Source organism: Vipera berus (assembly GCF_964194415.1).
Source record: "Vipera berus genome assembly, chromosome: 1".
In the NCBI taxonomy this organism is placed as follows: Eukaryota; Metazoa; Chordata; class Lepidosauria; order Squamata; family Viperidae; genus Vipera; species Vipera berus.
The window spans coordinates 64577612-64603923 of record NC_138202.1 but is presented as its reverse complement, the minus strand read 5'-3'; the positions used below and the strand labels follow the sequence as shown (position 1 = coordinate 64603923).

At 34.9% G+C, this 26312-nt stretch overlaps 1 protein-coding gene across 1 annotated transcript in view; it reads left to right on the top strand.

The window, feature by feature from the left end:
• The window catches only part of FMN1 (formin 1), an 89242-nt gene that overhangs the window by 6420 nt on the left and 56510 nt on the right, over positions 1 to 26312 (top strand). The window contains exons 3-7 of the mRNA XM_081345392.1: positions 12694 to 12755; positions 16717 to 17468; positions 18772 to 18922; positions 22492 to 22579; positions 25698 to 25759. Of these exons, the coding sequence (XP_081201518.1) occupies positions 12694 to 12755; positions 16717 to 17468; positions 18772 to 18922; positions 22492 to 22579; positions 25698 to 25759 (1115 nt within the window). The remainder of the gene's footprint in view (positions 1 to 12693; positions 12756 to 16716; positions 17469 to 18771; positions 18923 to 22491; positions 22580 to 25697; positions 25760 to 26312) is intronic.

The window sequence follows — 26312 nt, the reverse complement described above, 5'->3', positions numbered from 1 at the left end:
GTCCCTTCCAACTTATTATTATTATTATTATTAACTTTTAAGTTTTGTGGATTTCAACTCTCAGCATTCCCCAGCAGCTTGCTGGACTAGAGTTTTAAAAAAAATCAGAAAAGGACAGTGTCACACCTGACCTATCTGTTCTGCACCAAGATATTTGCAGACATATCCATGTATTTTCCAAGAGTCCAGCCTGATTGAAGAGCAACTTTCCCTTTTTATAGCAAAAAGCTATGTTAGAATTCAGTAGAAATTTAGAAAATTTGAATTTAATAAGACAGTAGGTACAATATTATTGGGTGTCATTACTTGCTGTTGTTGTGCAATAATTTATCTCAAATATATTTTGAACAGACTAAGCTTCAGCAATTGCATGCTTATTCACCATGTGATTGAATGAAAAGGAAATTTCACTAAACACAATTAGAGAAATATTCAGTAGCAGTTGGTAAAATCACTGGCATCTGCACAGACTATAAATTTTATTTTAATGCCATATATATATATGATATATACCATATATATGCCCTATATATCCTTTCCTATTTTTTCTTTAATTGCCTTGAATTTTACATTTTTTTCTTTTATAAATATCATTAAAAATCTATTTAACCTAACCATTCAGGTTCTAACCACTAGTCCTATTGTTTTAGTTTAACTACATAACTTATCAATTTAGTTACAGATCACATCAAATCTTTATTACAGTCATGGTACTATGATCAGGAGGATAAGACAAATTCATTAAATAGACCATTTAATGACAAAATAAAAATCTAAAAAAATATGAAAGGCTAAAATGTGAAAGATATATAAATTTAGATATAGATAATATAGATATAATAGATATAGATAATAGATGCAAATATAGATAAACAAGATTCTTTAAAAATCTAAAAGAAGAGTTAGCACTAGATGTCGTAAGGGACTATAAAAGGTTAATATGTGGAAGACTATATCACGCTACAGAGCACTCTAATATGGTGAATTAGGTGCTCATTAAATCTAGTTTAGAGCAAAAAACATCATTTTAAGGAAAACACACACATTCTTATCAAACGTGTCTTTCCTTGCTGCCAAGTGAAAAAGGGCATAAGGATTGAGCATTTATCAGATTAACTGCCCTACCTCAGAACTGTCAGCTCATAAATTTGTCCTCTCTAGGTGGAAATATTTATGTACTATTTCAAATCATTTTTTTCTGCTTATGGAAAGAGAAAATTACATCCTTAAAATGTTTATATAAAAATAGTACAGAGGGAAAAATAAACTTATTTTTAAGATTCTTCATTATACTATTTGTCAATATGTAAGTATTATATTTCATATTACGACCACTGATTGTGACTCTGAAAATGTGCTGTGCTGAAAACAATATTGTGTATTTCAATTGTATTGAGGTACTGTTGTATCTATTTATTTACTAAAATGGCTTTCTTTCTTCCCACTCTGAGCAGTAGCAATAATTTGAATTTTTTTCTGATATAAGTAATATAAAAAGAGAACTTTGATTAGCTGACAGTGTTGGAAATAATCACAGTAAGACATAATTTATTTCATGTTTTAAATTTTTAAATAGCATTTTCTAATAAGTTTATATGTTTCATTTCCATTTCATCGCCTTTTACAGTTATTTAATCCTGCAGTCATGCTGTTTCTATGGCACCTCAATTTCCATGGCAACAGACTGTGAAGCTATAAATACTATTTTTAATTTAGTGTGAGAAAAAGAAGTAAGGTTGTGAATGAAAACAAAACCAAAGTACCTTAACTGAAAACTGAAAATAATACTCGTCATCAAAAAACAGATTTCAGTTGTAATATTAATTGTGTTACAGTATGTAACAACCCTGTTTTGGGTTCAAGTGATACATGATCTGGCATTTTGAAAGATTTCAAGTGACAAAAATCACAATTTTAGTTTTCCTTTTTTTTTGACAAATGAAAGATTTTGAAGACTTGCCCATTGGTTTGTTAATCTGCAGGTTTTTATACTGTACAGCCCTGAGTAAAATTGTACTCTTCTCATTCTTCTCTAATATTTGCAGAAATTATGTTTTGACTGTGCAAAATAAAACCCTTCTTAAAGAGAATTGAGTCAGATGGTGCTGTTAATTTAACCATTTTTTTCTCAATATGGAGATCCTAGGGATATTGGATACCCAATCCCAGTCAAGCTAGCCAATGGGTACATTGACTTGGGGATATGGAAGCTGAATTCCAGCATGTTGGTGAGGCCATTTTGGGAAACACTTAATTGCAAAATAGTACAAATAACTGTACTATTTGTGTTATAATGTCAATTAAAATTTACACTAAGCTACTTACTTTGGAGGAAGTAAGATTTCTGTCAAAAAGGTTCCATTAAATCTAATTTATTTATTTATATAACCTATACAATATAATTTGAATAGCCTTCATTGTAAATATGTAACAAATATACTACCTTTTACAATTAAATCCATGCTAAAAGGCCTTTTTTTACTGAAAAGACCACTGAAATGATAAACAAAAAAGCCAATGAACCTTTTTGTGACATAGTTCTTCTAGACCAATTGTCCCCTTGTAAATAAGCTTTTCAGTTAATTATTTTACTATTATTATGAGTAATCTAAAAGAGGGAATAGAATTTCCCTAATGGCAACTTGTATGCATCTTGTTATAAACCTTTGTGAATACAGTATTCTATAAGAATATTCTGAATTAATTTAGATAATGTCATGAACTGAAGTAGCAATAGCAATATATCTGAACTATATTCTACTGTTTGTACATATCCTCCATGCTGAATGGCAAACCACTGTTGTGTATTGCTTTGTAAATTGTATTTGTAGAAACTATATGGGCAATTATGTTCTAGTTGGATGCAGTGATCAATAATGGTTTGTACTAAATATAAAATAACCAAGTGAATCTAATTAAAAGAATGAAAGGGATGTGGATGGCTATCACACAGCCTATTATCCAAATAATGTTTGTATCTGAAATGACTCATTTGCAGAGAACTATGTTGTATGACACAAAGTAAATATTCTATTATTATCATTCCTTTGTTTAAGATGGGCAAATGGGAGTGTGAAGCATACCAAAGGCACCTTTTTCAATATTTGCCAGTTGGGCGTAATTATTTGCTGGACTCTAATTTTGAATGTTTGGCCTTTAACAGAATAACTACTCAGTTTTATCAAGTGATCTGGTAGTGGATTAATTTTTGTCTAGGGCATGAGACAGCCAGATATTTACCAAAATAAAAAGAGGGATTATGTGGCCTAGTTAGTGTTGTCTACATGATATGATTTATCATTTACATGTGCTGTGTTTGGACAGGGGAGTAAATGCTTCATTGATATTAAGCAAATGTAGATGTGGTTGAGCATTTACAGATAAATGAGGTAGAAACTCAGGAAAATGTTTATTTTGACTGATTTGCATTTATGCACAATTATCTTCCTGTACTTTTTGATGAAAAGCTCAGTATCTATAGGAATAAAATGTTGTCTGAATCTTGCAAGTTTTTTCTTGACAGACCTTAAACTTGAATAGCTAAGTGCCAAACTTACCTAACCTTACCAAATCTCCAATACTAAAAATCGTTGAACTATGCACAGCTGCCAGCAATTGCATCTTAGTTATTCTTCGTATTTGTTGTGAACCTTATTTTGCTCTTGTTGTACTGGTTTATTGAGACACTAGTCTCCAGCAATTTTTAATTTTAAAAAGATTCCATCATCTGACTTTTTCTGTTCCTGACTGTTATTAATATTGTATACTAATAGTGTATGTAGAGCTGTCCATGAAGACAGATTAGAAACTTTAGAGCAATGTTTCTTATCCTCAGCAAGTTTAAGATGCATGGATTCAATTCACAGAATTCCCCAGCCAGCAATGAATTCCACTTGCTGAGGTTGAGAAATAGTGCTTTAGATTGTTGGAAGTGCAGAGTTCCATTGCTATCTGCAAGTATGTGTAGCTGCTTGAAACTTTTTAATTTAATTGAACCCATGCCAATTCAGTGGCTGATGTTGATTTTTAGAATGCTTATATGGACTTAATATGGAATACCTAGGGTTGTTTGGACTTGGAAGGTAAATAAAGTCAGCTCTGGTTAATGCTTGGATAAGAAACTATGAGAAAATACCAGAGTTACTGGGAAGTTGTAAACTCATCCTAGAGGGCAATGATGAACAACTTCTGTATTATTGCCATTAATGGATATGCTTGACTCAAAGGAGACCTTGTATTAAATAAAAAAGGCCACCTAACTATACCTCATGGAAGAGTAGATTACATGACCACCGTGCCGGGATAGGGAAATATATGTATCTGTTGCCAAATAAAAGCCTTCTCAATAGGTACTTTCAGAAACTCACTTATGTTCTTGGAAATATATTTCAGAACTAAAATATTGTGTTTTATTGGGGAATATATAAGAACACAGAATGTAATTAACATTTGATTGTGAAATATGTAAGAGACGTAGATCAATCTACCAGTGTAAACCAGGTAAATTAATATTTTCTAGGCTACAGAAGCTGTAGCTTTCAAGAGTCAATCAGAATGGATTCCTCAGTCTTTCTACCTGAGAATCTCATACTGCAAATTAGAGGTATTAAACTGGGGACATTTTTGTAGGCAAAAATGACATATAACTGTGGAACAGAACTAGGATACAACAACGGTTTCAATATCATTAGTACAATACAAAATTGAAAATATAAGTTCTACTTAGCAAAAATCTGATTTAGTACAGTATAGATAGATGCATTTCCAAGGGGAAACCATTCAACTGCCACCAGAAAACCAAAAGATTTATTTTTTTCAATCTCCTTTTCCTTGTCTTGATTTCAAGAAGTCTAATGTGACAAAGTTTTTTATCACCTTTTATTGACCTGTTTGCTGCATTACAATTACTTGATACTAGGATGCATAGTTTGGGAGAGTAAGGTGCAATCATTCCACCAACGTTTCTTAAAACGTTAAACTTGTGTAAAGAGTCTGCCTATTGTTGGTCTGTACAGTATTTATGTATATATTGAAGCCGCTGTTCTGGAAATGATACTGAATTTACCATGGCATTATTTTTTTGTTTTGTTCATACTAGTTCTAAAGATAATCACAAATTTTAAACATCACAAATTAATCTTGAGTGCTAGGATTGCTAATTCCAGGACAGTTGGAAGCATTTTCAATTGCTTGGATTAAATGATAAATCAATATATTCTACTTACAGTAACTATGTGTTGTGTTGTAGTCAGTTTTTCCATCTCTTTCAACATATCATTTGTATTATCTGTCAGTAATTACTACCTTGAGTTGTTTGTAACAGGATGCTTGTATCATCAGTGATAGTAGTTGACCACTTTCTCTTCTATCAGCCTTTTTACTGCCTTCATACTTGCAAATGATTTATTCAAATATATTTAAAGTATTCCTAAATACATGTTTTCTATGCCTATATTCTGACTTTCACTTAAGCCTTTTGCATTTATTAGAAGAAGAAAAAATACTTGTTCCAAAATGTTGTCATTGTATCATGTGCTATTCACGTTTGTTGATGCACTTTTGTTAATTTGCAAAGCAAAACTTTATCAAAGCTTTAATAGAAATAATTCACTTCAGTTTTTAAATCGTGCAACTAGAGTTCAACAAAGCATAAAGTACTGACATCTAGTGGCTGAATCAGAAACTTGCAGAATATTAAAAATGTATCTAACACCTTCAAAATAAAGATGAATGTGAAAATTAAACTGAAATGGGAAGATACTTTTAAACTTTACCTTTGCCATCACTTTTTCTATTAAAAATTGTCTTTTCATTTGAATTTCTCCCTAAGAAGAAAGTGCATAGGTCTATAATTTTTTAAAGCTTCCACTTGTATTATTATAAATATTTGCTATAAATATTTTCCTCAAGGGCTACTTGCTAACTGCCATTTCTTTTGTATTACATTTTTTGTTTATTACTATTGTTGCAAATTTTACATTTTATTCACCACCTAGGATTACTTTGGTGAGAGGTGTGGCTATATAAATAGAAAATAAATAAGGAAGGCCTCTTCAGATGTTTTTGCCTCTCCAGATACAGTATTTTATTTAGAAGCAGTGGTAAGGCAGAGTAACTGTCGTAACTGGAAACATTTTATAAAAGGATAGCACTGTACCTTCAAAACAAAGACATATTGAGAAATACTCTCAGTCCCTCTCTGTTCATCCCCTACTTCCAAGGGTTGCATTGGCTGCCCCTGCTGTCCATGTTTAAAAGGCTACTTATTTTTTTGAGGCCCAACAGTGCAGACTTCTTTCAGTGCCAAGCTCTGAGCATTGCATGCCGTAGTTATTTAATACCTTCCTACAAGACTTCATAATACTTGCTGCACTGATGACTTTATGGCTGCTAGGCTTTCTCCAAAATTAGCAGTTTTCAATGCTGGTAAGTGAGGAAGAAACAGACAAGCGGGTGGAAGAGCAAGTTTTACCTCTTCAGTCTAGCAGTCTCAGCTACACCGAGATCACGGGAGGTTGTGTGAGCTTGTGTGTTCACAAGTAAATATGGTGAAAATGCTTGTGTAGAGCCGCTGTTGCATCTTTCCGCTTTACTATGATGTGTGGGCTAAGGTGTTTGACTAGTACTAGAGACATCCAGTCTCAACTTCACCCAAAGCCATTCTCTCGTGGTTCAACCTCCTTCACAAGGTTGTTATGGTAGGAAAGAGCATTATTTGTTTTATTTATTAATCTGGCCACCCACCTCATGGAAAGTGACTTTGTGTCCTGCCTTGAGATCCTGACAGAAATATGAGGAATATTTCTAAGAAGCAACCAAATACTGGCAGCCAGTAGGTCCCAAAAGATTCCCCACCCTTGTTGTAAAGAGCTACTTCCTTTGTTTTAACAGCTGTGTGGCGTAGAGGGAGTTTCTTTTCTACCTGTGCCCTCTATCAGTAAAGCTCTTAGGTAGATGAAGAAGTCTGCTTTATCAGCTTCCCCCGAGGAGGAAATTTTAAAGAGTAAAGATGGTCAAGATGATAAAAGGATTAACAATCAAATCCCATTTCTGTCTTCATATAGCTATGGAACATGAAACACAATGGTAACCACGTTGGCAAAATCCAAAATCCAGACCATAAGTTCTTAATTAAGTCAGTCAAGATTTAATAATAACTATAAACTTTTGAACATCTGTAAGGTATATCTCACTATGAAATTGCAGTTCTCATTTCTAAAATTGCTGTAAAACAGATTTTTCAGTGAGGTTCTGTACTGTAACCGTCATGTTTATTTGCAGAAACCTGAAGCCATTCCTTGCCTATATATAGATTGGCTTATAATAATAATAATGTCCTGATCTGTCTTCTCTTCTGTTAATCTAATTCACAAGAAGGATTGAAGTATTTGTTCTGAAGGATTTCTCAAGAACTTCCAGCCTGCTTTAAATGTAATAATCCTGAATAATGTACTTATCAAAGGCAAATATATAAATCCGCACGGTTTCTTGTTTATCATCTGAGCTTAGCTGTTATTTAATGTGCAACAAATACTGAGCTTCTGCTGTCTTATCTAAAAACAAATATGTACTTTTCATCTTAAATCAGATAAAAAAGGTATTTTTGTCCCAAAACACAGTTTGATTGATAAAAGTAATCCAGATTCTCTTGGATATTTGCATCTTAGAAAGATCAGCAGAATTACCAGTAATAACATCAGCTTAAATTTTAACTCAGCCAGTTAAACAAATGCATGAGCGTCTCTTTTGATTGGCATAATGGCATTTGGAGACCTGTCATCACAAGTAGTTTTAGCTCCTTAATCAATTCCCCATCCAAGTATCTTCTGGACCAACAACTTGAACAATGGTGTCTTCTCAACACGTTTCTTAACAGGCACAAGCAATAGCAGAAACTGAATCTGTGCTTTGCTATATTTTATTTTTATTTTTTTGCCTAAATTGCAATTAGTGCAGCATTCTTTTACGACAGGGGTAGGCAACCTTGGCTCTTTTATGACTCGTGGACTTCAACTCCCAGAATTCCTGAGCCAGCATGACTGGCTCAGAAATTCTGGGAGTTGAAGTCCACGAGTCATAAAAGAGCCAAGGTTGCCTACCCCTGTTGTAGGACATCTTCCCAGTTCAGTAACCTTACAAGAAATCTAGAACTAATATGGCCAGCAGGTTTTGTATGATCAGGTGTTCAGTTGTCCAAGTGTATCAGGTGCTGATAGAGTGTTAAATCCAACACTTAGCAGTAGTTCAGTGTGTTCCTTGCTTTTATCTTATGTTTCAGTTTTCTGTGCTGAGCTTTTGGATTGATATAGAAGCCCTTTGTATAAGAGAATGACTAATTGTTTCAATTTAATTACTATAAAAATATACTAAGGATAATATTTTTTAATTGTACTCTTTAGCTCACTGGGTATCTCTTAAGGAGAACAACTGGGTTGATAGAAAATATAATCCATGTTCTTGTTTCTGTGTTAAATAAAGGCAATGTCTATATGATGTGAGGGCCATGTATATGAATTGTATAAAAGCCATATTGATCTAGGATAATAATAGGCCTGCTTCATAAGAAAATTGTGTCCGCGTTATTATTTTTAGGTAAAAAATAAACTAACAAAAGTGGGTGAGAGGGTGTATCTTTGATGACAATAAGATATTCCTTGTATAAGATGAGATGACAGGAGAAATGAAACATATTTTCCCTGTCTTTCTTTAGCATAGTATACATCATTTATCTTGTTATATGCATATATACCCATTTTAATATATACAATATTACTGTTTTTAGCATTTGCTTGCTTACTTGTTCATATTACCTATTTGTTCTCTCGCTTCTTTGTTGCCCATTGTCTTGTTTTGTCTCTTTAATAAGAATCAGTAAAATCAGGAGTTTTAGCTACCCTTAAAAGGCTAAGGGACGCGGTGGCTCAGTGGGTTAGGACGCTGAGCTTGTCGATCAGAAGATCGGCAGTTTGGCGGGTTGAATCCCGAGTGCCGCGTAGCAGAGTGAGCGCCTGTTACTCGTCCCAGCTTCTGCCAACCTAGCAGTTCGAAAGCACGTAAAAATGCAAGTAGAAAAATAGGGACCACTACGGTGGGAAGGTAACAGTGTTCCGTGCGCCTTTGGCGTCTAGTCATGCCGGCCACATGACCACGGAGACGTCCTCGGACAAGCTCTGGCTCTTCGGCTTTCAAATGGAGATTAGCACCGGCCCCTAGAGTTGGAAATGACTAGCACGCATGTGCGGGGGAACCTTTAGCTTTACCTAAAAGGCTATATTTCTCTTAATAGTGGCTGGTGTTCCTTACGGACCTACAGTCTCATAATCCTCTGTTTCACAACAGTGTCACTTGCTTAGGGTTCAGAAACTGTGGACCAACCTGCAGAGTCAAAAAATGCTGCTTCAACCTACATTGCTTCAATGGAACTCTCAGTCAAAAGCTATCTTGGCTTTTCATTCCTTGACATCTTCTCTTCTTTTTCTTGAAGCAGAAGGAGGAAAAAGCAAAAGGAGATGAGGAACCCTTGGCAAACATGACAGAATCTGTATGATACTTCCACAGATTACTTAAAGAGTTAGGTAGTCCATGGATCTACTTTCCCATCCCTCTGATTCAAGAGCTAAACAAATTTGTAGCTGCCAATTATACTTTTTTCCAGCAAAAGCAGTGGTGGGATTCAAATATGTGAATAACAGGTTCTCTGTGTGGATGCCACTTCCAGAAGTCCATTCTGGGCCTGGGCAACAAAAAATTATCTACCAGTTCTGCCGAAGTGGTACGAACTGGCTGAATCCCACCACTGAGCAAAAGCCTTAGGCAACTCTACAACAATGCCTAGTAAACTGACTTGACTTTCCCAGTAGTTCAACTTTAGGAGATGGTGGCAAGGGGAGGAGGAAGTCAGTAATAATCTATTATTTCTGCAATCATATCAACTGCTGGATCACAGTTCTATCTGTAAACTTAAATAGCCCTCCATTCATGAAAAAAGCACCTCAAGATTCACCTCAGGATTACTATAGATTAATTCAAGAGATGGAAGATGTCTAATTTCACTTTTGTATAACTAGTTAATATTACTCTCATAGTAATATATGAAGGCCAGTTGTAGGAAAGAAAATGTCTTTAAGTCAACATGGATTTATGACAATATGTACAAACTTTGACTGAGAAGGAAGAATACACCTTTCTTAAATAAGACTGAGGAGGACATGGTAATATTTATTAGTACTTGGGATAACAAAAAGTATATTGTTCTTCTTTAACAAAATAAACACACACAAACAAACAAACACACACACGCTGTTGGTGTGATCTCCCAGCTTGGTAATTAGGTTGCAAACATTTCGTCTCTTTTTTGGGGGGAATCTCCAGTGCTGTTTGAATTGTGTTCTGTTTATTTGGAATGTTGCTTCCAGTATTTCAGTTGAACTAGCTCTCTCACTCTCAGTGATTGGTAGGAGGGGTCAGTGTCAATGTGTCTGTTCACTGATTGGTTGGTGTAGAACCAGGCCTTGAGAAATTCTCTTCCTCTCCTCGGCTTTGCTTGGATTATAATTCTGGTCCCGGTTAGATCGAACTTGTGTCCTTCCAAGTCCTTGTGGATGGACATGAGGGACAATGGGTTGTGTCTTTTGATAGCCAGGGAGTGCTCATGCAGTCTGGTAGATAGCTTTTTTCCTGTTTGGCCCACAGAGTTCTTTTCACAGTTGTTGCACTGGACTTGGTATATCATGCCTGATCTTTGATTTGTTTCTGTTGGCTCTTTAGGTTTTGATAGGATCCGTCTGAGAATTGAGGCTGGTTTGTGGGCTACTGTGAGGTTGTGTTTGTGTAGTAGTCTTGCTGTCATCTCTGAAATGTTCAGTGTGTAAGGAATTGTGATTCGTTTGGTCATTGCTGTTCCCGAATGGAGATGAAACGTTTGCAACCTAATTACCAAGCCCAGAGATCAAACCAATAGCCCAACTATGTGTGTGTGAGTGTGTGTGTGTGTGTGTGTGTGTGTCTACGTATACGTACGTATGTGTATATCTATGTGCACTTATATGCATACATACATACACATACAAACACACTTCATAGTTTTCTTTAGAGAAAATGTGGCAATTTTTTCTTAACTATTTTATCTATGATTGCTTGTTTCATGTGGGAGTACTAGTAATGTACACAATTTTACTTTATTTAATTGAATTTGCTGTGAATTTTTATTTATTATTGCTAGGTCCAAAACTTTCAGCAATCTATCCACTATGACTCCAATATAATTTACCAGATAAGTACATTGAATTTAGGTTAAATAACAACCAATTAAATAGCAAACATTTTTGGAAGTGCTATTTTAGGGTGTTTCTAAGTTATTGAAATGAGAAAGTGGGACCTTCATATATAGCAGGCATGTCAAACTGCCGGCCCACAGGCTGGATGCATCATACTAAAACCACACCTGCCCCATTGCCGGCAATGGGGAAAAAGTCGTGATATGTTGCACGTCACATGACGTCGCAAGTTTGACATGCCTGATATATAGCTATCAAGGTTATGTTAGAATATCTCAGATGGTCACCAAGAGACAATTCCATGTGCATTATTTCGTAAGTGTGTTTAGACTACAGTATGTATGTATAGATCAAGTATCACTCCTTTCTTTTTTTTCTCCCATTTCTTTCACCATCTTTATGTCTTAAGTTTTTCTTTTAGATATTTTTTATAATTCCTCTACTGCAAATTAGGAATTATAGCGTGTATGTATACGAATACACTTTCCATTCCATTTTCCTCTTTTAGAAATCACTATTTTGTTTTGTTTTGTTTTGTTCTGACAGTTCTATTACTAAAATAATAGCATTATAGTAATAATATAATAACACACACACACACACACACGCCTCCTTACTCTGTTTCATCTATAATACATTTTCTGGATTATTATTAAGAATTCCCTTAAGAGGGTGAGCACTAAAGAATCTGATGACCACACACTAACCACAACATTAATTTGCACATCCACAAGAAACCACACATTGTGCTAACTGAGACTAGGCTAACAGTGTTGGGGGCAGGGTGTCTGTGAACACAACTGGAGTTATTCAGTGCCTGTCTGCTTTCTTAAGATATTCTATATGGAGTAGCTTTTCTGAGCACTTTTAAAGGTGTTTCAATTACCCAACACATAGAGATACCAGTTCATTAATTTCTGCTAATGAGTGCTATTCATTCAATGGGAAATAGTTGTTAATTGCTAACCCATGTTTTCATTTTTTGCTTACGTTAGACATAGTAACTTGGGGAAAAGATGAAAATGCTTATGTATCTTTTCTCATTTTTTCACTGTTTTCTTACAGCGCTTTTATGTATTTTTTTTCTTTTTGAAAATGTATCAGCATCACTATAATTTTTGTGTTTTGCTGTTTTTTTCTTATTTGTTATTAATGAAAAAGTAATAAAATATAAATAAAAAATATTACCCTAGAAGCCATTAATACAAAATGAAATGCAAAATAATTTATTGTAGCAAAATGTAAATTTAGTGCACTGTGCTTCAATATATTTTAAAGTTCCAATTTATACTTTGTTTACTACACTGCAGTCAGGAAAAGCTGTATGATATCAGATAGGGTAATTCCTTTGATATTTGTGCTGGTGTCTCAGAAACCTTTGTAACATTGGTCTGACATATTATTTCACTTTTTGTAGAGTACCATGCTGCGATTTTGCAGTTAAAAAGGGAACATAAGGATGAAATTGAGAAACTAAAAGTAAGTATCCTTGGGCATTTATTTCTATAAAAATATTTCCTCTTCCACTATTAAATTATTATACAAACTTGTTGAATGTTCTTATTAGGCGTCTTCTGTATTGAAAATATTTTTCATTTTCAAATATTGTCAGAATTTTAAACATTCTCAAATAACACTTCCTTAGAGAAATAATAGACCTCTGTGAATGCCAAGCTTTGTTAACTGTTAGAGAGACCACAGGATAATATAAATCAATCTTGTCCCCACCATTCATACTGAACGGCTGACTTCATTTATCTTAATGGAACCATCCCTGTATTTAAAGATTAGGAAAAATATTTTAGGTTAATATATTTGGATTTGTTTGGCTAGCTATTCACTGCAATTGGGTTTTCAGGAACAAGGATTTAAAGTTTGTTATGTAAGAGTCTTCATTTTCTGTGTTATTCGAGAAGAATATATTTAGTTAAACTGATCCATGTATTGCTTCAGAAATCCACACATCTGTCTGATCTGAAAAGAAAAGGATACAGAATAAACAATTACATTTACAAAAAGTAATATTTCTATTATTCTATTTTCCTTCGTTAGTAAATATTCCCAATACAAGAGTAAGTTAAATGAAAAACAGAAGCATATGCCATCATGTAATACATTTATTCCCAAAGTACCTGATGTGTACATAAGTATTTTTACAGTCTTTGTTGATAATATTCTTTTTCTAATTGTAGTTAACTATTTCCACTGAACTGTACTTGAAAAAGTAGCATCCAATATACCTATTTGACACCTGGTTGTAAGACCAAACTCAGCAGTATCAATTTTGCTGTGAGTCCAAAACCACCTGAGTCTATACTGTTTCATCCCATTGATTTGTTGGGGGGGAGGACAATGCATTTCTCATTTTTTGGATAATGCAAATTTGGGAAGGTCAACTCTTTCATCCTCTGAGACATTTAAAGCAAAATGGTTGGGACCTTATGGGTCACCAGATGGTGTTGGATCGGTCTTTGTCATTCCTAACCATTGACTATGTTTGGCTGCATCTGATGGAAGATCATTCCAACAACATCTGGAGGATGACGGGGTTCCTTGCCTGTTATGTACAACCAAATTAAAAATCTATTTTTTTTAAAGAAAATCTCCACTAGAAAAAAATGTTTCAGGATTAGTTGCTTCCTGTTCTCTCCTATCTTAGAGATATTAACATTTTGTAGAATATTTTTCACATGGTACTTTGCAGTAATTAACTTTTCCTGTGGACAGGCCTCTGGTTATATATTGTACATCAAAGGAATGTACAGATAGAAATGTACAGGTGGAAAATTCCGAACTTAAATACAAATATTCTGATGATTTTTGTTTATTGAATATGAGTAACAAATTGCAAAGTAAAGCTCTGAATGGATGGTGGATAAATCCTTCCATTCCCCACCATCCAGTCAGAGCTGAAGAAGCTTCTTGTATGAGAGAAAAACAAGAAAGTACAGTTGCCTCATGAAAAAGCACCTTTGGGATATTATAAGCAGTCTTCAGATTGAACAGTAAGGTAAGCCAGGTTCCTAAAATTCAAACCTTGTAGAGATAATCCAACTCTCAACCACAGTTGGGACCAGAATGTCCGTTTCTGAATAAGGTGATGGTTAAGTGAGACACGCCCAATTTTACTGTTAAGCAAATATTTGCAGTTGTTAAGTGAACTACGTGGTCACTAAGTGAATTCCCCCCCCCCTTCACTTTGCTTGTTGGAAGTCAGTTGGGAAGGTACAAATGGTGATCATATGACTTGGAGATACTTCAACCATTATAAATACGTGTGGTTGCCCAGCACCCAAATTTTAATTCTGTGACCATAGAGATGCAGCAGTGGTCATGAGTATGAGGTCCTATCATTAGTCACTTGTTTCAATGTCATTGTAACTTCGAACGATCACTAAACAAATGGTTGTGAGTTGAGGACTTCCTGTATTTGACCAGGAAATTGTACTTGGGCAAGTAAGAAGAGCCAAAGTGAGGTGGCAAACTATAATAGAATGCAAAAGAATACTATGCCACCTTATGTTTCTACCAGATTCATTATGAAATAAACTTTAAGAAATGTCCTTCTGTAAAACTTATTTGAAATTAAGTACTATAAAACATACGTGTATATAGTACTTTTGCTGTCAAGTATACATGTGTAGGATTGGGCTATAAAAATATGCATTTTGTCACTGTATCGTTTTTTGCAGCTCAGAACTGGTTTCTCAAGCACACCCATTTGTTTATTTACTTTGCAAAACACAGTCTTGTTAGGCAATAATAGGAGGGAGTCAAGATGAGGCATGAGTCACTTCCACCTGCTAAAGCAATATATTGCTGATGGCAGAACAAGCTGTTAGGAGCAAGAGATCTACCACTGTTAAGATTAAAAATAGAAGAAAATCTGTGTCCAAGGAAGAGATGTGTTACTCCACATCAAAAATTCCAGACAAACTAGGGGCCTCTTAGGATGATAACACAAAATTAGTTCAGGCTAAGAGTCCCTAACTAATTTCTAACATTGTTAATTTATTGAGGGCTCTAAAAACACGAGCTTCCTCTATCTGTGTTGGCAGAATTTAGGTTTAGCAAAGATAGAGCCAACATAGGGACACGTTGGCTCAGTGGGTTAGGACGCTGAGCTTGTCGATCAGATGGTCGGCAGTTTGGCAGGTCGTATCCCAAGTGCCGGATAGCAGAGTGAGCGCCTGTTACTCGTCCCAGCTTCTGCCAACCTAGCAGTTCGAAAGCACGTAAAAATGCAAGTAGAAAAATAGGGACCACTACGGTGGGAAGGTAACAGCGTTCCGTGCGCCTCTGGCGTCTAGTCATGCCGGCCACATGACCATGGAGACGTCCTCGGACAAGCGCTGGCTCTTCAGCTTTGAAACGGAGATGAGCACCGGCCCCTAGAGTTGGAAACGACTAGCACGCATGTGCGGGGGAACCTTTACCTTTACCTTATTCTTAATATATTTGATATGCTTGAAATAAATTTCAGTAGAATTTCATTATTACTAAAGAGGAAGCTCAGCTACTTGTATGACTGCAGATTCCTACTATATTTACTTGTCACAGATGGCATATATTAATACTATTAGGAAGCCTATCTATTTTCATACAGACTATTGGCTATTTTTCCAGTTCATGTGTAACTAAGTGGAAACAATGGATATGCTGCAAGATGTAATAGATGATCTTCAGAAGGTTTACATGATTCTCTAATATCTTTGATGTTGAGAGGAAATTATTTCTGATAACTTTTGAAACAGTCTCAGGATACCCTCTCACTGCAAAGAAGAATGTCTGATGTAAGATATACTGAGTTTATTTCAATGCCTCTTTTTTCTTATAAAGTAGTATGCAACGTATTTGTTTTGGCTTCAGGTAAAGTAGAAATGATTCAAACTAAAAAGTCATTATTTTTTCCCTATAGTCAGAAGGCAGCACATGGGACTGTTCATACCAAGATTATAATAAACAGATATTTCATCCCAGAATAATCAATATATGAACAAACTCTCACATTTTTAGGCAAAAAAGAAATAAATCCCAATAAATCATATGCATCCAAAATGTTCATTAAGGAAATCTGTAAAACTAATAAGAAGACTTTTAAATTTTCCCTGTGTAAATTTGTTGCTGTAAATACAACCTGCATTTGTAGACAGGGCACAATAATCTAACACACCGTGGCATTTTACTTATCATAAGCTCATAAGACAAAGAGCGATTATTAGTGCAGATTAGCTTCCTGAAGTCTGGTATCTTTCAGATACATTGGACAAACTCTCTTGTCAAGAATATTCTTTGCCTTTAGGGGGAGAAATTTAATTCAGACATACCTGGGGAACAGTAGCTTGGGGGAGACCACTGCAAACCATCATAAATTGTATGCAGAATAAATAAGGCAAAGGTTCACACGGTTATACATTAACTTTTCAATATTCTTTCACAGTCTGAGTTTGAACTCAAAGTCTTTCATATTCGAGGAGAACACGCTTTATCAATAACAAAGCTTGAGGAGCATGTTCTGTATTTAAAAAATGAACTGGAAAATAGGTTATGCAAGCAAAGTGAAGAAGCAAATGATGCCTGTGTATCCACCGAAGATGACTACCCGCCAAAGACATACAGAAATGTCTGCATCCAGACAGACAGAGAAACTTTTTTAAAGCCAAATGAAGATGAAACACGGACACCAAAAAATAATCAAAAAATTCCTAAGAAACTTTCTAAACCCTATTTGAATAACAGTGTTTCAGCTTCAGCTGATCATAAAGAAATAGGCAGTTCTGGCCAAACCTCAGGGATTGTTTTTTCAAAGTTGGACCAAACAACGCCACCACCTCCTCCTCCACCACCACCACCTCTTCCTTTCTCACTATCTGATTCAATTCCACCACAACCACCACCATTGCCGACAAGCTTGAGATCTGCCCATCCACTGGTGCCGCCGCCACCACCACCACCACCACCACCACCACCACCACTTCCTTCAGCTTTTGGCGTTCATCAGCCCTCTATACCTCCCCCACCAGGGCCACCTCCAACAGGAACAGGGCCTCCTCCACCACCACCTCTGCCACCACCACTGCCACTTGGCTCTAATTTTTCTTCAAGAAGTCAAGATCTTCGAAAACCTGCAGTTGAACCCTCTTGTCCCATGAGGCCGCTCTACTGGAACAGAATCCAAATATCAGATAGCAGGTATACAGTTATGTCTTCTTGCTTATACATAGAAGGTGTGGGTATATTGTGTACCCACATACATACATACGTGTACGTGGGTGTGCAATTCACTAAAGAGAAAAAGAACAAGAGACAAAATTATGGGAAATACTCAAATAAATTAAGAGAAATTTTAACAATTTGTTTAGACTGCTTTGTGTCATCAAATATTTTCTCCCATAACTCCTATGAAGTTTCATAGCGTCCTTGTTCAGACTTATACTTATGGCTTACACAGCAGTGTCATTTGACATAAAGTATTCCCAGGATGACCTAGGATATAGTTGCTTGTAAGGGTCCCAGAGAAAAGACTGAAGGTGTCCTTGCAGCAATATTTTGATTTTTTTTTTTACTTTTTTGCTGCTATATTAATTGCATGTTAACTATTGAAAAATAGTGAAGCAGTCACAGGAAAGGAAGATAATACTATAAGCAATGTCAATAATATCTCGGCGGTCCATTTGCCACATTTGGCTTCCCTTTTGCCTTTTCCTGTTTTTCTTTCCATGGCTATATCATGGAAAAAAGAATAAACTGTATTACATGACAGGGATAAGTAGAATGCTGTTTGAGTGACACCTGCTGGAGGAAAAATGTCAGTTGCTGCTACTAAAGAAAACACTTTTTTTTCTTCAGAGAAAAGCAATCTGTCGGGAATAATTTCCTTTGCTAAAAGGCAATGGAAAATAGATGAAAAAATAAATACTGTTTTTAATTGCAGCAGTCAACAATAGGTTTTGTGAATTAAACAATACAAAAGGAATGTAGACAATGCTAGAGTATTCTGCGAGGTAGTCCTTGCCTTCTGCTGATAAGTTTTTCTTCATCTTGTATGTATCCATCCACAGCAATAGTGAGGAAATATTGATTGGTTTCGAATATTGTGATAAATTACTAAATCATACTTCAATTGCAGTTTGTTGAAGAAGACATCGTGGTCTCTCACAAATTATTCTTATTTAATTCATGTGTCACACTAAACTGAGCATGATATACATACCTTAACTATAATAATAAAAGATTTTGAAGAGTTACTTTTCTACTCGAAGCTTTCCTAAAAAGAAAAGTAGTACGTAGAGGAGACAGGAGAGATAAGAAGATCTTGTTGTTCAGTAAATAATTTTAAAAAATATTTGTTATCTGTGCGATACGAAAACAATTGAGATAACTGTTGGGTTCTTCATATGAAACATTTTTTTCAAAAGTGATCTAATCCATCTGCAAAACAGCTTTATCTTTAAGAGACAATTTATAAATGTTTCTCTCTTTTTTCTTATTTTAGTCAACAGTCAATGCCAACTTTTTGGGAGTCATTAGAAGAACCCGACCTTTGTGATACAAATGAATTTGAATACTTATTCTCAAAAGAAACAGCTCAGGAAAAGAAAAAAGTACTAGCTGAGTCTTATGAAAAGAAAACAAAAACCAAAAAGGTATTTTTTTTATTTTCCAACTATTGTTTTTTAAAAATAATAATTTTATTGAGCATTTTTAATTATTTTGATTTTTAGCATAGAATAAAAATTACAATAACATTTAAATTAAAAAAAAATCTACGGGCAAGGGATATAGAAATTGGAGCAAAGTTATCTGTTTCTGATTCGCCAAGAATTTTTATGAAAGTCAGCATCTGGTATTAATTTTTTTCAGATTTTTTTTCAGGCTGTTAATTAGTCCTTTAAAATAGTACTTCCATCAAATAAAGAACATGACTATTAGTACCCACATAATTATAACCTAAAATTAAATCTTCCTTGGTGCATATGCCATGCTGTTTTGGCATTGCTCCCAACTGAATGAGATGACCCTGCTTTTACTTTTAATACCAATCAGGCAACAGAAATTTAAAGTTATTTTAAAAATACTCTTTCATATTTTACAATCTTCTCTAGATACTAAATGTGAATTATTTTGCTTTGAGAGAAAAAATTGGATAGAATGAATCTGCATTTTGGACAGAAATCTTACTTATTGCAATAGATTGGTATCATTCTACCTTTCCTAAAACAAAAACTGGATTCACACATATGGTTTATTTGATTATTTGATTGTAAAATGAGATGTATTTAGACAATTCACTAAGCCATAATTTACAATGAGACCAAGCTACATGTATAGTTTTGATACTAATCTCTAAGATTCTAAACAACACATGGCCTTTTAGTTTGAAGCCATTCTGTGAACTACTCTCCCCCTGGAAACAAATTATGCACTTGTCTTATTTCAACTAAATAATTTTATTTGCCTGATCATTTGACATCTTAGAATGATTCTGTTTTCCTACCCATGACCATTAGGTGTGTGTCATGTATGTGTTTCACTTTGAGAGCGGGTAACTAAATTTCATTTTTGATGTGTGCTGTTGTGCCCACAGTAAAAAAAAAATGACAATAAAGGTTGTCTTATCTTGTTTATACAGTTTTAATTTGTACTAAATTGTTTGTTAGGAAAAAGAGAAGGAGAAGGAGATGTAACTGAAAAGCAGACAGCAATAAGTACATCATGAATTGGGGTACTACAAACAATCAAGATGTATTAGTTTTCTAGGTTTTTCAGAAGTGGTTTACCATTGCCTCCTTCCTAAGGTTGAGTCAAAGTAACTGATTCAAGGTCATCTATCTGGCTTCATGTCTAAGGTGGAACTTGAACTCACAATCTCCCGTTTCTAGCCTTAACCACTAGGCAAAACTTGCCTTCTAGATGTATTGTAATTAGCCCTTAAGGAAGAATATCTGCTATTCACCTTCTGTTGTGAGAAAGTATACATATTTTTCAGTATGGTTATTACCTGAAGTGTGGAGTGAAAATTCTCAAATACATAGCTCAGATAATATTTTTTGAAATTTAAATAACTCAGTATTGCTGAGGTTTATTATTTGCCATATGTCAGTTTCTCTTATGGAAGCTAACATTACCAAACTAAGGCTATTATACTTTCCTTATACAAAGAAAGGGGATAAATATCAAGCAATTTGTGTCACCTACATGATATAAATAAGGCTCCATCCATCATTTTTAGCTTTTTAGTGCAATAATTACTATATCAGTGACAGAAGATAATGGGTGTTCTGCTTCTAACTGGCTTCATATAATCAGTAACACATGTTCTCATTTACAATGAATGTCAATATTTTGAATAAGGAACATTTTTTATATTTTAAAAGAATGTCATCAGGTTTGTTGCTTATTTCATAATTATGAAAGATTATAAGTTACTATTTCATGGTGTTTGTAAAAATGATTTGAGAATTCTGCATCAGCATTTTATAACAGCCTCTAAGCCATTAATACCAGAATTTGACCAGTGTAAGCCTGCTGTGAGTTTCAGCAGCTTTTACAATTTAGGATCATTGCCAGATGTCACACAATTTTTAAAATGGTATTTATTTATTCAATCATTTTCTAAACCCCCTGTTCATTAATACATTACTTAAAAGGTATTCTTTGGGCAGTTTATTATAGATCAGCTCTTGCATTCTGTACACTTGTAACAAGTTTGCTTTCAGATGAGAAGTTATTTATAGACTATGTGACTTCAGTACTGTTATATTCCTGCAAATTGTTCTTATGCAGCTGTAATACAGGGAAATTATTCTTCTCCCTGCTAACAACCTCTGTTATGAAGTTGTTCTTAGTTGTTGATTTTTTTTTGTACATCAATACCCAACCATGTTAGTGTTGCAAGAGTTCTGTATCTTGGTTGTAACAAGCTACTCCTTCTGAGCTTTAGCTATTCTGAAATCAACATCTGTGATTTTAAAATTATGTTAAAAATAAACCTCAATAGTTATTTGCAATTTAAAATAGGACATATCGGGAGAGGCTATGCGAGCTAATTCTGATTGTATCTCTGGGGCATACTTACAATTTGGAGAAGAATCACAATAAAAGTACATTCAGGAAAGATTTTGTTTCAAATATTAGGCATGCTTAATGAAGTTTATGATAGCCTAAGAAGTTTCCTTTAAAAAGGTCAGACTAAAAGTCAGTCAGTGCTATACAAATTGTACCCTACTTTAGACAATAATTACCTCTATTAGATATTAACCTGTTGTCAAGTTCATTGCGTAACATGTGTAACTTCAGAAAGATATATGATATAACTTTCCATGTGAAAACATTTACCAAGGCAGCTTTTCTTAATAAGAAAAAAGACAACCAACCAATAGTTTATTCTCAGTTATTCATTTATTCCCATTAATTCCCTCAGTTATTCACTTACTGCATTTTTACAGTAAATGTTAATAATAAAACTAAGCTTGCTTCAGGCAAACTTAGATTTAAATTCTACTAATTTCAATGAAAGAATTAAGTATATGGTTTAATGGTCTATCAATGGCAATTAAAAGTCCCTTGATTTCTCTAGCTAATACACATAAACAGGGGGAATTATTAAAATATCTTGAAAATCATTCATGTTAGATTAGGATTGTGTATCTTTTAAATTGCACAGAGTTAATTTTGTATTATGTCAAAACAAATTAAAAATTATGGGCTATATCCATTAAATAAATGTCTTGATGAATATAAAAGTAAGTTATAATAATTGACATTTAGTTACTAAATTAATATAGGTAAAGGTAAAGGTTCCCCCGCACATGCGTGCTAGTCGTTTCCGACTCTAGGTGCCAGTGCTCATCTCCGTTTCAAAGCCGAAGAGCCAGCGCTTGTCCGAGGACGTCTCTGTGGTCATGTGGCCGGCATGACTAGACGCCAGAGGCGCACGGAGTGCTGTTACCTTCCCACTGTAGTAGTCCCTATTTTTCTACTTGTATTTTTTATGTGCTTTTGAACTGCTAGGTTGGCAGAAGCTGGGACGAGTAACAGGTGCTCACTCTGCTATGCGGCACTCAGGATTCGACCCGCCAAACTGCCGACCTTCTGATCGACAAGCTCAATGTCCTAACCCACTGAGCCACCGCGTCCCTTACTTAAATTAATATAGAGAGCTATAAATGTGATGTTCATCTTTTCTGACATGATCAGGTATTTTTATTTCCAGATTATCAAATTGTTGGATGGGAAGAGATCTCAAACTGTAGGAATTCTGATATCCAGTTTACATCTGGAGATGAAGGACATAGAACAAGGTAAGTGTTGCTTTTATCTCAAGAGAATGATATGCATAAATAGATGTTTTTATTTTATATCCCTTTAACAACTTGACTCAGTTTATCCATGTATAAATGTTATATCACAGATTACATCTCTGTTGAACATTTATTACATTTTTCAGTTATTAATAGTTGCTCAATATGTACTTTCTCCCTTCCGTCAAAAGATCCCCGCTGGTGTATACCAAGAGCACATCTTACTAGCATCCTTTCGTTTGGAGATTAGCCAAAATGCCTTAAAAAAAAACTCAACACTTTTCTACTTCCCGCCATCTGTAAGCCAGTAACTGATATATTTCACAATTTCTATATAGTTGAGTAATATGTTGCTCCATACATCTGGGAGACAGATGTTTAAGTTTGCATTTGATTACCAGCCAACAAATTGAAGACTGCCACATTTGGGGGGGGGGGAATCAGCCATAGCTGTTTCTTAGGAGAGAGTGGCATTTGTTGTTAATAGAAAAGGTAGATCAGTGTTTCCTGTCTTGTTTAAATGTAATAACACTATATAAGGAGAGTATATAGTAATTTTATAGTTTGATTGGAGTTCCAAATCATAGAAAACATAAAAATAGTTCTAGGCACTATAGAGCCACATAAAAATATTTATCTCAATTTCCTTGCAGACAAGGAGTTTAGAAAACAGACTGTTGGTCACTCTATCCCAATAACAGAGTTTCAGAGGAACCCAATAAACTTACTGGCTTCTCACAGCTTGTGTTTATTTCCTTTGGTGAATGAAGTCTGTATAACATATTCAAATCAAGCTGCCATGGTCAGAAGAGCAGCTCACCAAGATTACTGTAAATGCAAAATAAGATTTCAATAGTCATTTCAGGGTCTAACCTCAAAATGTGTCAGTCAAACTGCCCCCCCCCAATTTTTTGGTCAATACTGTTATGCAGTGAATTAAAAATTAAGATTATATTACTAGGATAACTTTCTGTCAATATATTCATTTTATGTTTGCCAAGTCACTTTATTTTTGAAAAGAACATCAGTTTAAAAAATGCAGTTAAATTATTCTTCAGCAGAGATGCCTGAAAGAGTAATGACCAAGTTGTTCCTGAGGTAACTGGTGTTCTGATCAGTACAATAGTACATAGCATGGGATCATACTGCAGCAATGGGTCCATAAATTAGTCAATTTGTTCTACAGAAAAAAATATGACTGACTCAGGATTACCTAATATAAATGCATGTAATTTCATAACGGTCATATATTCAATGTAAATGTCAAGCATAAGCAACCAGGTACAGGAGTTGAGTTCAGAGACTACAAGTTTATTACATGCTACCCCTTACAAAAGGATCTGATCGACTAATGGTCAAGGCAAATTGGCACTAGATAAAAGTCAAAGGAATTCACAGAGGACTGGGCTTAGTGGGTGCAATGGAACTCAGCCTGATCATCTCCTACAGTAAACATCTGTTCCAGTGCAATTTACTTCTGCTGAAAAAGACGTATGTATGTATGTATGTATGTATGTATGTATGTATGTATGTATTAGTGTATGTGTATATGTATATGTATATACACACATGCACACATACATATATATACATATATATACACATACATACACATACACACACACACACACACACACACACACACACACACACACACATATATATATATATATATATATATATATATATATATATATATATATATATAGAGAGAGAGAGAGAGAGAGAGAGAGAGAGAGAGAGAGAGCGAGCTCAACAGGTGACCTAGGAATTTAGAAATGGCAGGGGAAATCAGCTGATTTTCTCAAAGGAAAGTTGATTTTCTCAAAGTTCTCTTACTTTCCCCTCAACCAATACCATATTTGAAAAAGTCCCTTGTACCTCAGATGGTGGGTTTGGGGAACGCCATGACTTGCAAGTAGGAAAAGGATAAGAAAATCATTATACTCATACCACTCTGATGTATAATTTACTTATGTAAACAATTTAACTTAAATAGGGATGCACAATTTACATTAAATTCTATTTTTTCATCTTTTCGAAACAATGAACGCTCTTAAGGAATTTTTAGACTATTACATGCAAAACCTCTATTAACAGAAAAATTGTGCTTCAGATTGAATATTTGGGGGGGGTTATAAATGACCTGTTCAAAATAATAGAGAGGTATTAGTTAACCTCTGCTGTAAATGATGTCTCAAACTAATATGAGAAGGTGATCTATGTCCCACAAAGTTGGGGAAAGAACAGTGAGCAAGAAAGGGATAAATGATCAGGACTATTTTTCATTCTTTTTTCTGTTGTATTTCTTATACAACTGAGTTTCTAACAAAGAACATTTTACATGGGAAAATATTTAAATAAGATATCTGTGCAATATACAGATAATTAAGGCTATGATGTATATGTTTGTTTACTTGTATCCCACCTTCTTATTTTACAAATAATTCAAGGCACCAAACATATCCAACACACCTTTCCCCTTCTACAACAACCCTGTGAGGTGGGTTGGGCTGAGAGTGATTGGCCCAAAGATACCTAGTTGGCTTTCATGACTAAGGTGGGACTTGAACTCACTTCTGCTTCTGTTTCATTAATATTAAGCATGTTACTAATTAATATTTCATAATTAATAATGATCAATATTAAATATTGATTGATTGATTGATTGATTGATTGATCATGGAATAAATTTAGTGACATTGAATAGCTTGAGTACAAATGCTTAGAATTCTACAGAGCATATTAATATGTCATTGATTTAGAGTGAATTTTTGCCTATAAAGTCTCATAATAACTGATTAGAGAATCACGATACTTTTATCTGCTTTTGTGTCATTTATGCTGTCTGCTGCATTGTAAATTTTCTAATCACCTACCATGTATCCTAATGATCTAGGCTCCAGAGCAGATGGTCAGTAAAATACATATTTTTAAAAATAGAGAACTGTAGCCTTTTTTTTTACAGTGTGTTACTCGGGGAGTGTTATGACATTGGCAGCATACAAGAAGCATTCAACTGAAAAGGAAAACATTCTCCAAGTGTTTTCAGTTCATGGCAACAGATAAGCAACACAGTCAGTTAACATATTAATGTGTTATTTTATTATTTCAACAGCTGTACTAAATATGGATGATTCAGTAGTTGACCTAGAAACATTGGAAGCACTATATGAAAATGTAAGTAATGCTGATAGTTTATTTGAGGGTTGGAAGTAAAATCAGATGAATCTCTCCCTTTGGCACAAAGCTTTGGACCATTATCTTTCACCAAAAAGATTAAGAGCCAATTCAGCTTACAAAACAGCAGCATTATATGAGTGTAATACAAAACACCAAAACTTCCCTCAAAACTGCATTCTAAACCAGCTTCAGCTTCCAAATGTTCTTCTAGGGCAGTCCTATGTGCAGCATGCTACAGTAATCAAAACCACAGCAACAGCCCTTCTCCCCAGCCATAATTGCTAATTACCATCAAGCAGTAGACCTATATCATTCACCGACTCTTAACTGAGGAAGTGTACCCGCCGATGGAAAATCACTGGAGCCAGGCAGTCTTAAAATCCATAGCCACTCATTTTGCCTATTCAGCCCCAGTCGAGACCTTCACAGCCTTCAGGCACTGGAAAAGGTCCTGGCCGGCATCATTTGGTCAACCCAGGATGGCCCTGTTCTATTTGCATTGGGATAGTTGCATGGTACCATGAGAAATGTAGAATAGGAACTGGAAGTG